The sequence below is a fragment of the Myotis daubentonii genome, chromosome 1 (genome assembly GCF_963259705.1).
Source record: "Myotis daubentonii chromosome 1, mMyoDau2.1, whole genome shotgun sequence".
Taxonomy (NCBI): Eukaryota; Metazoa; Chordata; class Mammalia; order Chiroptera; family Vespertilionidae; genus Myotis; species Myotis daubentonii.
The window spans coordinates 42366735-42386229 of record NC_081840.1 but is presented as its reverse complement, the minus strand read 5'-3'; the positions used below and the strand labels follow the sequence as shown (position 1 = coordinate 42386229).

The window sequence follows — 19495 nt, the reverse complement described above, 5'->3', positions numbered from 1 at the left end:
AAAACGGCCCTGTCTTCTCCCTTGCAGCCCTGGCCCCGCGGATGGGGATCCAGTTCCAGGCTTAGCCTGTAGGTGACTAGGCAGAGCCGTCACCCAAACAAGCCTCAGACTCACAAGGACTCCGAGCCCAGTTTACTTGAACCCACACACCTCTAACTGGTACGCACGCCTCAATGCATCGTCTAGACAAGGAGCATGAGCCTCAGAGAACTTAACTGGCTTGTCCAAGCTTGTCAGTGAGATTCGAGCCTGGGTGGACCCCCACTTCACAGCTTCCCCTGCGCCTGTGCCTTCACCTGGCCTGTGGCACCACCCAGGGACGCTCAGGTTCCTGGCTGCTCAGGAATTAGGCTCTGGGGAAGGGTTCATTTTTCTGAGACTCCCAAAGCAGCGGTCCTTTGGGCCTCGGTGACCAGGTGTGACACACACAGCCTCTGGCCTCCTCTGCCCCCTGCCAGCCTGCTGCACACCGGCCAGGCTCACCTGCCGCAATCTCCCCAACTACTGTGCTGAACCCACACACACTGGTCATTTTTCTGTGTCCCCACCCTTCCCCACATCCCCAATTGGTATTTTCAAACCTGGGTTGATATCCTCTTTTTTAACCCTGCTTCTCCCGATCCTCCCACCATCACCCCCAAGACTGGATTTGAGGTTCCCCCAGCTCTTCCCCCGCAGGTGCTCTACTGGGTCAGCCCCACTGTATGCTGCTCAAGGGCAAGCATGGGGCAAGCTCAGCACCGTCCCATTGGCCAGCAAGGGCCCAGCTCATAAGAGGCCTGTGTGCAAGTAATGAGGCTCAACTCTGGTTCAAAGATCTTCCTCAAAGGCCAGAGGCCACTGCCCTGTCTCAGTCAACACTTGCACCCTGAATACGTGTTGTTCATGTGTGTACCCGCTTCCCTGCTGTCCTTGAGAGACAGGATGAGGCCCTGGCCAGGTGGCTCAGTGGGAGCGTCATCCTGTAAACAAAAGGTTATGGTTCAATACCCAGTCGGGTACATACGTCTCTCACGCTGATGTTGTTCTCTCTCCCTTTCTCTCTCTCTAAAAATCAATAAAAATATATCCTTGGGTGAAGATTTTTTTAAAAAAGAAAAAAGAGAGACAGTATGAGGTATTTATAGGCAGAACTTTTTGCCCCCAAATGCCTCCACACTGACCCATCATTCTGCCCCTTAAAGTTTCATCCCCTCACCCAGCCAGCATGGCTCAGTGGTTGAGCATTGACCTATGAACCAGGATGTCACGGTTCGATTCCCAGTCAGAGCATGTGCCTGGATTGCAGGCTCGATCTCCAGTGTGGAGCTTGCAGGAGGCAGCCAATCAATGATTCTCTCTCATCATTGATGTTTCTCCCTCTCTCTCTCTTTCCCTCTCCCTTCCTCTCTGAAATCAATTACAAATATTTTTTTAAAAAGTCTCATCCCCTTGAGTCTGAAAGCTTCTCAAGCTTCCCAAGTGCACACAAAGGAGGCCCAGTATTTCTAAGAATCAAAGAAATGCAAGTCCAAACAGCGGTGCGGTGGCACTTTTAATCCAATGGGCAAAAATCCAATTCTGAAAATAGCGTTTTAGAGACCCCGGTAAAGAAGCAGACTCTGTGGGTGAAACTGGAAGAGCGTTGGGAACAATTTTACAGAAACTGTAATGAAACACTTCTAGGCAAGTGTCCTACAGGAATACTCACACCCATGCACGAACTTGTGTTACAGGCTGTGCTCACCAGAGAATGAATTGTAAGAGTGGAAAAAGCGGGCAGAAGCCAGGTGTTCACTATTAGAGGTTGATTAAATCCATCATGGCACAGTCATACAACAGATGCCCCCTGGCCACTTACAACGATAAGGTGGATCATGTGTAGTGGTGTGGAAAGATGCCTGCTATCTGCTGTTACATGAGAAAAGTTGTGGAAGTGCATGTATAATAGTATCCAGTTGGGTGAAAAAGAAAGGCGTGTGTGTGTGTGTGTGTGTGTGTGTGTGTGTGTGTGTGTGCACTTCAAATATTAGTCTTCTCTCTTCAAAGGTCACCTTCCTCTAGTACATTTGGGGACAAGAGGGATATGTCTTATTGGTAACTACTGAATTATTCACCGGGTCCCCACTCCAGCCTCCCGCCATTTCCAGATCAGACCTCACCCCAGAAGGCCTCACACAGGGCCTTTGGAGGAAGGACCATGGGGCCTAAGGAGATGACAGTGAGGATGGGAAAGCATTAAACTGTCCCGAATTATAAACTTTTTCTTGAGCGTGTTTTTGAAACAGGATGGTACACCTTGATTGGACCTGCCTTTCTCTCCCTAAGGCCCTGTGTCTGCATGTGCAGAGCTGGGTCTTCAGGGAAACACAGTGAGCAATGCTCATTTCCATAGTCCGAGGGGAAAGCACCAACAAGAGAAGCCTGCCAAGGGAATTCCCTTCGGGGCACCCCCAGTTCACAGCCTTGCTCCCTGTCCTTGAGACTGCCTATAAGTGGCTTTCTCTCTTTCTTTTTGAAAAATATATGTTTTTATTGACTTCAGAGAGGAAGGGAGAGGGAGAGGGAGAGAGAGATAGAAACATCATTGATGAGAGAGAATTGTTGATCAGCTGCCTCCTCCACGGCCCACATTGGGGATCAAGCCCACAACTTGGGCATGAGCCCTGACCGGGAATGGAACCATGACCTCCTGGTGGATAGGTCGATGCTCAACCACTGAGCTATGCCAGCCAGGCTGTAACTGGCTTTCTTTAACAGGCTTCAGAATTATAACAGGATGGCTACTATTCCATACTGATAGGACATTAGATTGTTCTCATGTTGGTCATTTAGAGTGTTTCTACGTTTTCTGTATAGGTAATGCTACAATGAACATCTTCATGCATAGAGATTTTTGCTTTTATTGGACTAGAGGCCCGGTGCATGAAATTCATGCACTGAAGGGGGGTGTCCCTCAGCCCAGCCTGCACCCTCTCCAATCTGGGACCCCTCGGGCGATGTCCAACTGCCGGTTTAGGCCGGATCCCTGTGGACATCCCTCTCACAATCCAGGACTGTTGGCTCCCAACCGCTTGTCTGCTGCCTGCCTGATTGCCCCTAACCACTTCTGCCTGCCAGCATGATCACCTCCTAACCACTCCCCTGCCAACCACTCCCCTGCCAGCCTAACTGCTCCCCTGTTGGCCCAGTCCCCCCCAACTGCCCTCCCCTGCTGGCTTCATCGCCCACAACTGCCCTCCCCTGCCAACCATCTTGTGGCTGTGGGTGCTGCCATCTTTGAGGGCAGGGCAGTCAATTAGCATATTCCCTCCTTATTGGCTGTGGGTGCCACCATCTTTGCAATGGCGTGAGTGTCATTTAGCATATTCCCTCTTTATTAGATAGGATTTTAAGAGTGAAATTACTAAGTCAGGTAATATAATAGAAATGTCTTACAGTTTCTACTAAAGATGGCCAAATTGCTTCTGAAAGATGACTGCTTTATAATACTACCAACACCAATTAAACCTACAATATAATCCGCCAACACCAGCTCTTTCTTTAAGTTGGCTATTTTAGAAGATTACAAATGGTATCTCAAAGCTGGTTTTCCTGTTTTTCTCCTTACTAGCAAGGGAGGAGTTCAGATTTTCAAAAGGGTTGTTTTAAAGGTGTCCTAAGTTGTAGTCACATGTATTCTTGCCTCTTCACCAGTCAGATCATAATAAATAGCATTAATGACGATAATAACAATTAGAACAAGGTTTACAATCCCTTAGTTCTGTAGAGAACTTTACAGCTTACCAACTTTTACAAGCAGTGTCTCATTTTATTCTGCCAGTGGGCAAGGCCAGGCAAAGATTTCCTCCATCTCTAGATGAAACCGTTGAGACTCTGCAGAGCCTGTTTGGCTTGATAAACAAGCCCACCGGGGCTGGTGGAAGTAATGGGGGTGGGGTGGGTATTCAAAGATTACAGAGAAACTGTTCAGTTTCTCTCCCTCTGGAGCCTCATGGTCTCTTTTCGCTGCCTCTCCGTGGGCCCCTCCTCCTCTCTGCAGATCATCTTTTTCTGCTTCTCGATCAGCATCAGAAGCCTGGAAATAGCAGCTGCCTGCAGGCTCTGCCCATCCGTTCAGCTCGGGCTTCAACATCTAAGGAGAATCTTTGCCCCTTGGTTTCTCATCTCTCAGGAGACCCTGGACCTCCCACCTCCCAGACGGGTTTCCCTCTGCTCAGGTGTCCATCTTGGGTGAGGGGCAGGCTATATGGTACAGACAGGAGCTGGGGCTGAAGGCAGATCTCTCAGGAGGGTGTGGGAAGGGAAGCAGAGATAGGCTTTAGAATTCAATACTAGCTCAGAGCTGCTCAACGTGTGGCCCCTGCGCCTGGCTAGTCCATAACAATAACATGCCAGTGACAATAGCTGCCCAGGTCTAAGGTCTGCAGAGGCTTTTTGGAGCAGACCCTCCCAAGGGAAGAGAGGGGGTGGCCTCTTTCCTCTTCAGTCACACCCTCGAAACTCCCCCCAGGCCTCAGCAGCTCTGCCCACCACGCTGGCCATGAGGCGCCTCACCACGCGGGTGTCAGAAGCCTGGTGTGGGAGGGAGAGGCATCGGGCCTCTGCCCGCCCTGCCACCCAGCCTGGGCCCTCCGTTCCCTCTGCAGGTGCGGATCTGGGAGATCCCCGAGGGCGGGCTGAAGCGGAGCATGACAGAGGCCCTCCTGGAGCTGCATGGGCACAGCCGGCGTGTGGGGCTGGTCGAGTGGCACCCCACCACCAACAACATCCTGTTCAGTGCCGGCTATGACTACAAGGTGGGCAGCCCGGCAGGCAGTGTGGATGGGGAGGGAGAGAGAACGGCATCTTTGGTCTCATCCTCTCATTTATTCATTCGCCACACACTGCTGAGCATCTTTCATGCACCCCGTCATTCCTGGGGCCCATAGGGGCTGGAAACACCCGTACTGCCTTCTCTGATGCTGATGGACTGGAGGCGAATGCCACTCCGTGTCCACACTCTCCTGGCGGGGAAAAAAGAGCAACCAAAGCTGCTGGGGGAAGAGAATGGAGCCCCAGTCCCTACCCCCAGGGGTGCCCTCAAAAGAGGTGTGCCAGCCACTGGGACCTGGCAAGGACATTTATCCTTCCTGCTGGTTGTGGAAACTGAGCCCCAGGACAGTAGTGGGTTTGTGAGACAGGGACGCTTCAGCCTTTGATACAGATCTCAGCGACACCATCCTGCATCCCGGCACCCCCCCACCCTGCACGGGGCACCTCTCCCAGGGCCATTGGGCGTGGACCGGGGACAGATGCCCAATGACAGCAGCAGCAGGGCTGACCCCACTCCTGCATGCCTGCCCCCCCAGGTCCTCATCTGGAACCTGGACGTGGGTGAGCCCGTGAAGATGATCGACTGCCACTCGGACGTGATCCTCTGCATGTCCTTCAACACTGACGGCAGCCTGCTCGCCACCACGTGCAAGGACAAGAAGCTGCGTGTGATCGAGCCCCGCTCCGGCCGTGTTCTGCAGGTGAAGCCCCACTTTTTTGAGGGGAAGGAAAAGTATTGTGGCTTGGGGCTCAGCTTTCAGCCTGGCCTAGGGAAAGGCCGAGCCAGCTCCCCCCTCTCATGTTCCTGGCCTGCACCTCTGTTGACTGTCCCGTCTGTTCTGGGCCCTTCTCGGCTCACACAGGAACCCTGCCTTGTCCTTGGTGGAGAGGGGCTTTAGTTCTCTTTCTTGGCCACTGCACCCCTCCCCCCAGATGGGATTCTTCCGGCCTGCGCTGGGGATGAGGCTGGTGACACCTTCAGCACATGAGTCCGTGGGTGCTGACCGAGCCCCATCCTGGACACAGGAGGAGGAGTTTGGACTCCCAGCCCAGCCACCTGTGTGGCACCAGCCTGGTGGCAATGCCTCCGGGCACACCAGCCCTAGGGACAACTCTAAGTGCAGAGGTTGATGGTGAACTTAACTCCAGTTTTGGTTTTTGAGTCTCTTGTGTCTTGACTGTGAGGAAGGGATTAGATGCCATTTGGGGGTAAGAAATGAACATTTCTTGAGCCCCTAAAGCATGCCAGTCACCAGGAGGGATGGGAAATTTGGATTAAATTTGAGATTTACCTGCTACACAGGAAAGGATGGATGGTGACCTGGTTGTGTTTATCTAGGAAGAGTCCAATATTGTGAGGCCAAAAAGCCAGCTACTACGACTAATTATCCTAGTGACTAGCATCACGAATATTAAGCAGCATTTACTCAGTGCTCACTGTGTGGCATGTAGGGCCACGGGCTTCATATCATCCCCTCACTTAGTCCTCACTGTCCTCTGAGGTGGGTACTGTTCCTCTTCCCGTTTCACACGTGGGGACCCTGAGCTTTGGAGGGGGTCGGAGACTGGAATGTCACCGTTATGGCGGAGCTGGAGTTCAAACCCAGCTGGATGGACCCAAGAGCCCATGCTGAGCAGAAAAGGTGCCAGAGAGCAGAGAACCCAGCCTCCACCTCACACCCTGGACACGAACCCAGAGAGGGTGAGGGGCTCCTCCTCGTTACACTTTTTTGGCAGAACTTGGAACTAAACGCCAGAGCAGGTGGCACCAGCCTGGGTCTGTGCACGGCTCCGCCAGCCTCTGGTTTCTACCTGATGCTGACTCATCCTGGCAGAGGACTGTTGTGCATTAGGAGGAAAAGGAAGTGCCATGAGCTGGGAGGCAGGAGAGGAGGCCGAGGACAGCTTCGTAGGAGTCCCTGGTGTAGTGAGTCATCAAACAGCGAGCCAGCCTGAGTCCCCTGTTCTCAGGTTCCTTCCAGTAGGTTTTGCTGTGCAGGTTAAACAAGAGGCCCTGTGGAGAGCACCTGGCACCTGGCACATTGCAGGCCCTGCCCGGGGCTTGGTCAACGTTAGCGCCCCCTCCCCTGTGCTCCACCCACTGTGGGACACGGCAGAGAGGCCTGGTTTCCCAGTCTCGGGGCTCCCCTGCTCTTCAGGACCTGTATTTCCTCCCTGCGGCTGCTATATGGAGTCTCTCCCAGTTCTGGAGGCCAGAGTTCTGGCATCACGGTGTCAGCAGGGCCACACTCCCACCAGAGACTCCAGGGAGAATCCTTTCTTGCCTCCTCTAGCTTTTGTGGCTGCTGGGCTTCCTTGGCTTGTGGTCACATCACTGTAAGCTCTGCCTCCGAGGTCACATCACCTTCTCTGTGTCTGTGGAATCTCCCTCCACCTGTTATAGGGCTCTCATGATAGCATTTAGGACCCATGTGGATAATTCAGGGGATCCTTTATTTCAAGAACCTTAGCTTAAAATTACATCTGCAAAGTCCCTTTTTCCAAATAAGGAAACATTCACAGGTTCCAGGGATGAAGACATGGATGTATCTCCTGGGGGCCATGATTCCGTCTTCTACAGGACCCTGGTGTCCGGGCCCTGACTTACCGGCTCTCTCTGCCCCCGCAGGAGGCCAGCTGCAAAAACCACAGAGTGAACCGGGTGGTGTTCCTGGGGAACATGAAGCGGCTTCTCACGACCGGGGTCTCCAGGTGGAACACACGACAGATTGCCCTCTGGGACCAGGTCAGCTGCAGGGAGGCCGGGTGGTGGCATTAAAGGGTTGTAGCTCTGGGGGCTTTGCTGGCGTTTGGGAAGGTGAGATGCCCTCCTTCCTGGACACAGGCTGATGCTGGCCGCCTCCCCGCAGGAGGACCTCTCCATGCCTCTGGTCGAGGAGGAAATTGATGGGCTCTCCGGCCTCCTGTTCCCCTTCTATGACGCTGACACGCACATGCTGTACCTGGCAGGAAAGGTAGTAGAAGGTGGAGAGGGACTGGGCAGCCTGTGGGAGACCCCTCCCCCCATGAGGCCCCCACTCCTTCCCGACTTCCCTAAGAAGAACCAACCTCACCTCTCTGGCCTTCCCCTGTGCCAACCTGGGTCTTTCTTACTCTTTTTCCATTGAAACCTACCCTCAAGTCTGACACTTATTCTTACTGAAGTGTCAATGTCAATTCCTTCGGAGGTGGATGGGAGAGGGTTTTACATTAGGATAAGGGTCAGAGCCTGAGGTGTAGAGGACTGTGACTAATGATGGAATTTGAGGCACCTTCCAGGAGATCTCTGACCAATATGGCCTTGACTGTCAGGAAAGCTGTCTATACACACAGACCCACCAGCAGCAGCACCACACCCCCCAGCGGGTCCCCTGTGGCAGGCCCACCAGAGGCCAGGTCTCCCTGGTCTTTGACCACCTTTGAGGCACAGTGGAGGCTCTCTTCAGCAGACCCCTGGACCAGGGCTTACTCAACCCTCCCCATGCACACATACACACCTTCCTCACCTCCTTCTCTCCTTGCCCGCAGGGAGATGGAAACATCCGGTACTATGAGATCAGCACTGAGAAGCCCTACTTGAGTTACCTCATGGAGTTCCGCTCCCCGGCCCCACAAAAAGGCCTAGGTAAGGGGTCAGGAAGCTACCCTGGCTCTTAGGCTGTAGAACAAGGGACTGGATATTTGGCTCATGAGTTACACGCCCCCTCGCATAAAATAACAGACTTAGAAGGTCACAGCTCATGGGCAAGTTAGTTAGAACCCACAGGTGCTGCTCCTGTGAAGGTCACCACCCACTTGACACGCTCATCCTCCCTTGGTGTTTGGCGTCCTCCTCGATCTCTGTTCATCAGCAGCTCGTGGAGCGGGGAAGGGATGCAGTGTCTTCATTCCCATTTGCAGATGGGAAGCCCAACGCGGTTCTGACATTGGAAGGTTTTCTCTTCCTTGGGTGGGTGAGTAGGGGATGGGACAATGTGATGTGATCTGAAAGGCTGGTTGAAGATTGCTCGGCTTCTGTAGGGAGAGTGGACTCGGGAGCATGGATTTGGAAAGGCAGGGGGGAGGCAGAGAGACCAGTTAGGAGGCCACTGTGGATTTCTTGGCAAGAAATGATGGTAACTAGGGGGACAGCATGACAATGGGGAGAAGAGGGTGAATCCAGGAGATGTGTAGAAAGTGGCGTCAGCAGAACTCAGGGAGAAGAGGAGACAGAGGGAGGAACCAAAGGTAAACATTTCTTATCTTCCTCACCTGTGGCCACTACTGAGCATTTACCATCAGCCGGCACTTTGGGAGGTTCAGAGTGGCCAAGTAACTCCCCCAGGCAGAGCACAAGCTCAGTCTTGCTGGTTCCAAATCCCACTTGGGTGCCATTACACCACTGCCCTCCAGCTCCTGGAATGACCTTGTCTGGAAGAGCAGCCTTTCCATTCCAGTTGAAGAGAGGTAGAGCCTTGACACATGGTCACATCATGGAGAAAGAAACTAATGTTACCTGTGCTCTTCACCTTGCCCAGCATTGAGCATCTTCACACTCAATCCTTTTCTAACCAACCAATGAACCTGAAGTTCATTGAGGTCATGATTTGTCCAAGCACTCCCAACCATAAGGAGGGTCAGAGCCAGGATTTGAACCCGTGTCTTCCCTACCCCCAAGGTTGTGTTCCTAACACCACACTGCACACTGCTCCCTCGGTAGATGATCAGTAGGTGCAGCTGTTAGGGACAGTGTGGCTAACGACACACACAGACAATGCATGCACTCACATATGCACACATCTGCTCTCAGTCCTAGAAGACTATGACAGGACAGCAGACAAGCTGCATTTAAATCTGAGGGGTGCATGGAAAAAGGTTTTTCCCTCCTTCTTCTCTGAAGATCAAGGACACAGACATTTCAGGAAGCCAGTTATTTTCAGAAGGTGATGGGTTCTGTGGCTTATATTGTAACAACACTCTGTGACCTTGGACAAGCCCCTTCCCTTCTGACCCTCAAGAGTCTCATCTATAAAAAGAATGGATTAGATCCCAATATTTCTGCAGCCCCTTCCAGTCCTAAAAGACCCCAATTCTAAACCATGCACTTCCAAGAAGCAGGTCTGGCCCATGAGGCTTATGTGAGAAGTCACCACCCAGGACAGAACTGACTCATGAAGCCCTCAGCCCACCCGCTGCCCTCTGCAGGGGCCATTGCTCCAAATCTAGTGCCAACCGCTGGGGTCTCTCCCCTTGGCTGGGGACATCAGGGAGAGGGACAACTAGGGGGGAACCCCCTGGGCCCCAGGAAGCCACGTGTAACTGTCCACAGGGGTCATGCCCAAGCACGGGCTGGATGTGTCGGCTTGCGAGGTGTTCCGCTTCTACAAGCTGGTGACTCTCAAGGGCCTGATCGAACCCATCTCCATGATCGTGCCCCGGAGGGTGAGTGTGGCTGGGAGGGACTCCCAAGGGCCCTCTGCCTCAAATCCTAGCTTGCTCTCCGATGACTGTGAGCCCGGAGGAGCCCAGAAGAAGTAGCCCTTTTACTGTGGACTTGGGTCTTCAGGCCCAATTTGGGGTGGGGAATGGAGGCCATTCCAAGGTGGGGGCAGTGTTGTTTGCTAATGAACTCAGGGTGGGAATTCCAAGTGGGAGACATTGTGAATGCAAAGGCTTGGAGGCAGGAAAGCAGGTAACATGGTTAAAGGTCAGCGAGGAAAAAAGTCTGACTGCAGAGCAGGGGTTTTCTCAGCCCCACCCCCACCCCCATCTATTCCCTCTTCCACTCCCCCGACTATAGTCAGATTCCTACCAGGAAGACATTTACCCCATGACGCCAGGCACGGAGCCAGCTCTGACCCCTGATGAATGGCTGGGAGGCATCAACCGAGGTAGGTACCGCAAGGGTGGGCTTCACGAAAGAGGTAAGAGTGTGAGGGCTTTGCCTTCAGTCTGGCTCACCCCATTTCCCCGCACATCCTCCTGTTGGAACTTCCCTCACGCTTGGCCAGCCGTCAAGCAGAGGCTGACTCAGTCCATCCATCGTCAGTGAGAACATGTCCCTTGCCTTTCTTAGATCCCGTGCTGATGTCTTTGAAAGAAGGTTATAAGAAGTCCTCAAAAATGGTATTTAAGGCGCCTATCAAAGAAAAGAAGAGCGTTGTGGTCAATGGGATAGATTTACTAGAAAACGTCCCGCCCAGGACAGAGAACGAGGTAAGGAATGTCAGTTATTACCTCCACAGGCCCTGGAAGAGTGAGGCCTTTACGTTTCAATTAGGGGTCAGGCCTTTAAGCCAGCTCCGTTCTGAAGCCTTTTTCTTTCTGAGACAAACACCATCAGTAGCCTGCTGTTGGCTTCCATTGCCTCTGACCCCTGTAAATAGAGGCGGGGATATCACAGGGATATTGATGCCCCTCCCCCAACCTTCACATTCACTAACCCACACAGTCACCAGGGGACTCACAGTCTCCTCGTGAACCCACTGCAGAATGTCGCTGTCATTTGCTGGTACAGGAGACATAAATTCCTGACTCACAGAGGAAAGCCAGCCTCGTGCATTACGGCGCTGCCTTCCTTCCTGGCGCTGGAGCACTGATGAGATCTGACAATTTCCTGTTCTGTGGAAGACACTGGATGTCTATGGAAATGCTCTTTGTACCATTTGCCATGGAGTATTCAGAAGCAGTTGTCGCTGGGCCCTGTCCATGCCCCCGAGGGCTTCTCTTTCTACCCACACCCTCAGTCTGTGGTGCCAATACAGTTTAGCTCAGCCAGGACTCACAGAACGCCCACCGTGTGCCAGGCACTTGGCTTGCTGCAGCTGAGGTGGAGATGGCTGTGTAGACCCACCTGCATTGGCATCTGGCTCTCCCATTTCCTGGCTGTGCCCGAACAAGTTTCCTGACCTTTCAAGTCCCTTTCCTCGTGGCAAAATGGGGATATGAGATGCTGTGAGCATAAAAGAGATCAGCTCTCCCTGGCTCACATCAAGTGCTCAACGAGGCTGACTATTAGCTATCTATTGCCATGTAACAAATTACCCCAAAACTCAGTGACTTAAACCCACACACATGTGTTATCTCATAGTCTCTGTGGGTGCCTGTGGCTCAAGGTCTCTCAAGAGGGAGTGAAGTATCAGCCAAACTGCAGTCGCTCCTGGTGGCTCATCTACTTCCAAGTTCACTCACCTGGTTGCTGGCAGGACTCACGTTCTCCCAGGTTGTTGGATTGAGACTCTCAGTCTCTCATGGCTGTCGGCCAGAGGTGCCCCCTCAGGGCCTTGCCACATGGCCCTCTCCATGGGGCAGCTCACAACATGGCACTGGCTTCCCTCAGAGTGAGTGAGGAAGAGGGGTGTCCAAGATGGGTGCCACAGCCCTTCGGTAGTCTAACCTTGGAAATGACATCGTATTACCTCTGCCATATTCTACTCATTTGAAAATCACTAGGTCCATTCGACCCTTGAGGGGAGAGGATAACAAGGGGGGGCCACCTCAGAGGCTTCTTGTCACACCAACGTATGATTGCCACTATTATTCATAAAAATAAGACCATTCCTGACCTCTGGGACCTCACAGTTTTAAAGTGGAAATGGACAGGCAAACTGGTAATTGTTATGTAATATGTTTATGTGCCATTATAGAGGGATGTTAAAATTTTTAGGGCTGGATGGAATCATGTGATAAATGGGATTTGCTTCTAAATAATCCCTGAAAGTTGGGGGCTGGGGGGGGGGGGCGTGCAGGAGAAGTGGGCAGGAGCAGATATCCACCAAGAATAGGTGCATATCAAGGAGGAAAAGCAGTAACACGTGCCATTTGTTGAAGCTGACTGGTGAGTGCTTGGAGATTGATGGTGCTATTCTTTTTACTTTTGTATATGTTTGGCATTTTCTATTAAAAGTTTGTGTGTGTGTACCTTGAGAAGGTAAAGATACCTGATTTGCTTGGCTAGCCCATCTAGGCCATATCAGGAGCCTGAGCTCAGTTCTAGTACTGGTGTGGAGAAGGCAGGGTTGACTAGTATTTAAATCAAATACCATTTAGCTATAGACTTGTCTATATGAACCAGAACTGAGGACCTGGAGAAGGATAAAGGACCTCTGGCCCTAGCTGGTTTGGCTCAGTGGATAGAGAGTCGGCCTGCAGAATGAAGGGTCCCAGGTTCGAGTCCAGTCAAGGGCACATGCAGGGTTTCGGGCTTGATCCCTAGAAGGGTGCGTGCAGAAGGCAGCTGGTCAAAGATTCTCTCTCAAAATTGATGTTTCTATCTCTCTCTCTCTCCGTCTCCCTTCCTTTCTGAAATCAATAAAAATATATAAAAATAAAATAAAAGCTCCTGAGCAAAATATGTTACTTTAAAAAAGGGGGGGAGGGATCTCAGAGCAGACAAAACAGATGCCACAGTCTCCCTGCACTAAAGCCTGTGCACTATCCTCATTGGGAAGAAATTTGCTCAGAGCCTGCTAACTCTGGTTTTACCCACAGCTTTAATCTTTGCAGCAGCTTGGAAGCAGCCAGTTAGAAAATGGGGCCTTAAACAGTAGACACGTTGGTCTAAGTGTAGAGCGATGACTGGTGGCTGACACGAGGGGGAGGCTTACAGTTGCACAACTCTGTAACTTTACCAAAAATCACTGAATTGTACACTTAAAATAGGTGACATTTATGGAATGTCAATTATACCTCAATAAAGTCTTTTTAAACAAAAGTTGAAAAAAATGTGCAAAGAAATTTTGAGAATTTGGAAGGCACAGGAGTGTGTATGAGCAAATAACATATCTTCCCTCAGACAAAACCAGGACTGGTTTGTTGGTATTTTTTAAAAAATCCGTTAAAGGAGGAAATCATAAAAATGACATATACATTCATCAAACCACTTGTTTTCATTTAAAACATATACATTCATTCGACGTTTTTTGATGCAGGGCCAAGACTGTTTCTTTGAGGACATCCTGGATGAACTCTGCTGTTTTTCTCAAATAATCACATTTTAACTCCAATTTCCAGTTTCTTTTACATAGAACAAGAAGAACTTAAAGTCCATCTGAAAACAAAACCCTCGTTTTTTTCAAAGTTTTCCCCAGTTTTTTAAAAAGACAACTTTATTGGGTTTTAATTCACCTGTGGTAAAATTCATCCTTTATAGTATACAGTTCCATAAGTTTTGACAAATGTGTAAGAAGTTTCTATATGCATGTAACCACTCTCACACAATCCAGATAGAGAAAAGTCCCCCGTCTTTTGTGGTTACATCACCCACAGCTCACTCATTCAGCAGCAGCACTTTTAGCATCACCTTTACCGAGATTTTTAAAATCATTCACCTTAGTTTATATAGGACAGTAACTGTCTTTTGTACTCACATTTCAGCAGTTTATAGCATATCGAACTGAAGTATGCAATTGCAAGAGCAAATGCGACCCTCCCCAGAAAGTTTGAGGAGGAACCCAACTGCTTGTTGGTACCATTCAACTCAAGCGTGTGGGGTCCTCCAGTGGCCACAGCCTTCCAGGCCTCAGGGTTCGCTGGGCATCTGTCCGTCTGTTTTACAGAAGAAATGGAGAGGCAGGTTAATGCAAGGGGTCATCTAAGTGAGGGTCTGTCTTTGCCTGTGCCCACGCCAGCAACTAGATCACTGCCCCGGGCAAACTTTGGTGTCCCTGTGATGGTTCCATGTCACCAGAGAAAAAAGCTGGATTCCTCTGTATCCTGCGCCTCCCGAAGCAAGCATTTTCGAAAGGTTTCCGTTCAGAATGGCAACTAAAAGTGTTAGGTTTGGGATATTTGGAAACGCCCCGTGCAGTGACCCAGAATTCAGCCCCGGCAGGTCTATGTTCTTTCCTACCTCTCAGGGGAAAGTGGGAGCAGTGAGCTGAGTCTGGGGAAGGGAGAGCTGTGGGGACATCAGTCACCTGGGACACTACAGGGGGGAGCAGTGGGAAGTGTAGGGGGGGAGCGGGGCTGAGGCTGTATGGGCAGCCCAGGAGGGGGGACGGGAGGCGGGTGTGGAGGTTACCCATTCAGGAAATCACCTTCTCACCTCCTTTCTCCGCCCCGCCCCGCCCTCTCTTGTCTTGGTCCCCCCAGCTCCTCCGCATGTTCTTCCGGCAGCAGGATGAGATTCGGCGTTTGAAAGAGGAGCTGGCGCAGAGGGACATCCGCATTCGGCAGCTCCAGCTGGAACTGAAGAACTTGCGCAACAGCCCCAAGAACTGTTAGCTGTCCGCGGGCTGCTTTCTACGCTGATCTCTCCATTGTTTCTACTCGTCCCCTAATTCCCCCTGATCCTGTGACCCCAGAGACAGCGCCTGGAGGGGAGCTGGGGAGAGCCTGAGGGCCCCGCCTCCGCCTCAAGACTGGAAGCTGATCTTTGACCTCTTGACCTCATGCTAATAGGAGTCCCGGGCTCTCCTGGAGGACCCGGCTGGCAGCCCTTTTCCTGCCACCTCCAGAATCTCGGCTCCCCCCTGCTGGGCAAAGGCCACGGATTCCCTGAGCGGTGCCCTCCGTGGACCAGGGAGCAGAGGAGGAAAGCAGACCCCAGTAGACTTAGAACTGGAACTTTTCCCTTGCAAAGGAGGCTGCTGTCAGGACATCTCAGCACCCACTGCGGGGCTGCCCGCATCCCTGATGGACCACGCTGTGAGGGCTGGATGGCAGGTGTCACCTGTTCTCCTCTCCCCTCCCCCCCTCTGCAGCCCTGGAAGCCAGATTCACCTGACAAGGGTTGCAAGCAGCCTCGCTCCTTTCTGTCTCTTGCCCCCTCTCTCTTGTCTTCAGGGAATTAAGAGGATTGCTCGCCAAGGCCATAATGACCCCTTGCCTTCCCATGATTCTCTTCAACGCTCTTGCAATACCCTTTTCCCATTTGATTTGGGAGGCAGGCAGGGTAGGGAATGATGTCCTCATTCCACAAGTGACAGAACTGAGGGTTGCACTGGAGGGAAATGACTTACTCAGTCACCCAACAGGTCAACAGTGGACCTAGGACCTCGGGTGTTCAGAACGTGCCAGGCCCCTTCCCACTGCATCAAGATGCCAATCCCTGGGGGTTTCACCGGTGCCCAGGTGTCTGTGGAGAATGAAACTGGAAGCCACTTCTACCGTCTGCCCAACACCAGTAGTGCCAAGGTGTCACACTGCCTAGTTGAGGCCCCTCACACTCAGTGCCCCTCCATCTCCCTGGCCCCCGTGCCCTGCACCCCCCCCCCCGGGGACTCCCTCTCAGATGAGGCCTCTTCCTCCTGGAAGTGGGGCTGAGGAGGGTGGAGTCAGGCCCTGGGGAAGGCAGAGCAGGGGTGTCTGCTTCAAGGGGTGGATGATGCTCTGCTTGTCTCTCGCCACTGTTATCTCAGCACTCTCAGCCTTACGCTGGTAGAATGACCGCAGTCCCTCCCGTCAGTATTGCACTTTAAAGTTTACACAGTTCTTTGACACATCGGATCTCATTTGAGTCTCGCACCCGCTCCAGGGGTAGGGAGCACTCCTTCCATTCTGCAGATGAAGAGACTGAGAAGTGGCCTGAGGTCACAGGACTCTTGAGACACCACCTTTCATCTGGTCTACACATTCTCTTTTTGTTTCTTTTCTCCATTTCCCACTACCCAGTGTCCATAAACACTGTTCTTCTAGAAAAGTCACAGTTTGGGGTGAGATCTGGCCCGGGAATCAAGAAATGGGTGTCCATCCTCCTCTCTCGCTGGCTGGGATCTACTAGACACGTTGTGCTCCACACCGGCTTTGCCCATGGCCACCGCAGAACACCCACAGAGGTCAGGGTTCCCTCCAGGCACCCTGGGCAGGGAAAGCCCTCGACCCCTGGGGTTTTCCTCCATGACCTTTCCACCCTCTGGGCCGGCTGAAGCAGGGTCTCCTCTCCCCCAGCCCCCTGCAGCTAGACAGTGTTCGCTCTCATCTCCTCCTCCCCACACTTCCTGCGCTTTTTTTCTTCCCCATTGACCTTTGTGGTCTTTCTGTGATTATTTATGCTGCCTCCCAAGGATAGAATTGAAATAAAATGTTTTCAACTTATCAACCCGGGCATGGCCATGTCACTGTACCCCGGGTGCTTCCCGCTCTTGGTTACCACGGTATCTTGATGGCCAACTCCCCAGCCCAGTGCCTTTGCCCTTCTGGGACAGCAGACCACATCTGTATCCACGGATGTAATTTCACACTCTCATTCACCTCCGAAGGCTTCTGACTCTCAGCACTATTGACATTTGGAGCCAGATAATGCTTGACTGTGAGGGCTGTCCTGTGCACTGGAAGATGGTTAGCAGCATCGCTGGCCTCCACCAATCAGATGCCACAGCAACCCCTGTCCGATTGTGATAAACAAAAATGTCTCCAGATATCACCCAGTATCCCCTAGGGCAGTGATGGCGAACCTATGACACGCATGTCAGAGGTGACACGCGAACTCATTTTTTTTGATTTTTTCTTTGTTAAATGGCATTTAAATATATAAAATAAATATCAAAAATTTAAGTCTTTGTTTTACTATGGTTGCAAATACCAAAGAATTTCTATATGTGACACAGCACCCGAGTTAAGGTAGGGTTTTTCAAAATGCTGACACGCTGAGCTCAAAAGGTTCACCATCACTGCCCTAGGGTGTCAAAATAGCCCCCACTGTTCTACAATTAGTCAGCAGGCATCTGTTCTGTATCAGCCCTGTGTTGAGATCTGGGGGACACCAACATTTCACACTGGAATGATATTTCCATTCACAAAGCACTATCCCATGTACTTGACTGTTGATCTTCATTCACAGCAGCTCTAGGTATAGTCTAATATTGTCCCCATTTTCAAGAAAGCGGTCAGGTTCAGAATGGTGGCATGCTCAAGGTCACTCAGCTGGTGTAGTGGGGAAGACATCCAGGGATGTGGCTCTTATGAGCCCGAACCCGAGAAGGCACGTGCTCCCAGCCTCCAGCCAGTGTTAGTGCTGGGCCAAGTCTGTCCTGGGGGGAGGGCTGGGCCCGTCATAGACCAGGGACGCTGAGCAGCCACTGGGACACCCTCATCTCTCGCCAGGCCAAGGTTGTCATGGAGCAGAGTTGTCAGGCTGCAAAGTGGACAGGCACGTAGCAGCATGGACTCCACAGAAAACTCAGAAGAGCCAGGGGAAAGCAACGAGAGCCTTAGAAGAGAGGGCTGGAGAGGAAATGAATAAAGGGCTGCCAAGGAGCAGTGGGCAAGACACCGGAAACTGGGAGGGGTTGCCCCAGGCCCAGCTCTGCCTCTAACCGGGTGTGTGACATTGAGTCATTCACTTCCCTCTGGCCTCACTTTCGCCATCTCTAAAATGAGGGGATAAGACAGCGTTAGGGTCCCTTCCTGCTCTAACACTTAAGTGTCTGCTATACCAGCAGGTAGGAGAATGGGACAAATCCCCAAGACCACCCACGGCCTAGCACCAGTGGTGCAAAGGAGAAGTGTAACAGGAGAAGGGAAGCGGCTGGAAGGCTTCCTCCAGGGTGTGGTGCAGAAAAGCACTTTTGCTAAACATGCATTTGAGCAAGGACACTCCCGGAGTTTAGTTCACAGAGTCCTGAGCTCGCAAAGTCACTGAGAGTCTGGCCTTCATAAGCTCCTTCAGGGAGGCTGAGGAAGACGGAGCTGGTTTTCTCTGCCTCTGACACACACACACACACACACACACACACACACACACACACACACATGCATACACACACCAACCACCGCCTGGACTCAGGGAGCAGGGAGACGGACCAGGTGACCTGTCTCATGGGTGTCTCAGTCCCACCCAATCCCCAGTTCTGAGCTTAACTGGGCAGCTCTTTAATCATTACTCATTATGGCCAATTGTCCAAGATCAGGGTCAAATGTGGTTTCCCCCCAAGTAGCTCATTTTCCCAACTGCACTTGTTCAGTAGGGACAATTCCACCTTGGCTGTCTGTGTCCTGTGGTTCTCCATGTACTAGAGTATATTATGCCTGGTCTGTTACGCTGATCCTGCTGCCAGTTATGGCCTCGCTCACCACACTGCTTTGGTTATTGTGACAGTAGAGGACAGCAGGTCCCTCTGGCTCTTTGAACCTGTTCTTACTGCTATGTTCCCCACCAGGTGCTTGCTCCCCTCTTTTCTCCAGTGAGGACATAGGCTAAGCTCCTCTTCTATGGGAGGTCCTTCCTGGTTATGCCTTGAACCCCTTGGCCTGCCCCCCCTCCCCCCAACACCTACTTGGATTTTCAACTCAGTCTAACACGTTAGGGTGGCTGGATCTACTCAGTCCTGGGTGCTGGGAACTCAGAGACAGGAAAGAATTAGGCCTTCCCTTGAGGGGCCCTGGTCAGTGGTCATTCCATGGGCATTGTGTCATCTAGCAGCCCCTGGAGTGAGATTTACCCTCTGGCTCAGTGTGGAGTAGGCAGTGGTGGGATCTGCTGACTCCCAGGTTCTCATCCAGCCAGCCTCCTGAGACCCCAGGATGGACCTGGGCACTTTCAGACTCTCTCCTGGTACTGGGCAAACACCCCAGACTGCCAGTGGACTGTGCCAAATGTGGCAGCTTCCTCCCTGTGGGCAATGACTTCATACTGAAACACCCCCCCCCACACACACACACACACACACACAGCACCACCAGCCCTCAGCCTCCCTGCACGGAGCAGAGCTGACACTCCTGGACCACAGGAAGCATTCCCACCTCCCTCCCTCCCTCCCTCCTTGGCCTGCCTGGGGATTGC

At 52.0% G+C, this 19495-nt stretch overlaps 1 protein-coding gene across 1 annotated transcript in view; it reads left to right on the top strand.

Moving 5' to 3' along the window:
* CORO2B (coronin 2B) overlaps nucleotides 1-16809 on the top strand; it is a 129084-nt gene extending 112275 nt beyond the window's left edge. The window contains exons 4-12 of the mRNA XM_059697105.1: nucleotides 4629-4778; nucleotides 5331-5495; nucleotides 7424-7540; nucleotides 7665-7769; nucleotides 8323-8419; nucleotides 10103-10215; nucleotides 10574-10664; nucleotides 10850-10989; nucleotides 14866-16809. Coding sequence (XP_059553088.1) covers nucleotides 4629-4778; nucleotides 5331-5495; nucleotides 7424-7540; nucleotides 7665-7769; nucleotides 8323-8419; nucleotides 10103-10215; nucleotides 10574-10664; nucleotides 10850-10989; nucleotides 14866-14997 — 1110 coding nt within the window. The 3' untranslated portion in view covers nucleotides 14998-16809. The remainder of the gene's footprint in view (nucleotides 1-4628; nucleotides 4779-5330; nucleotides 5496-7423; nucleotides 7541-7664; nucleotides 7770-8322; nucleotides 8420-10102; nucleotides 10216-10573; nucleotides 10665-10849; nucleotides 10990-14865) is intronic.
* The last annotated feature ends 2686 nt before the right edge of the window (nucleotides 16810-19495 follow it).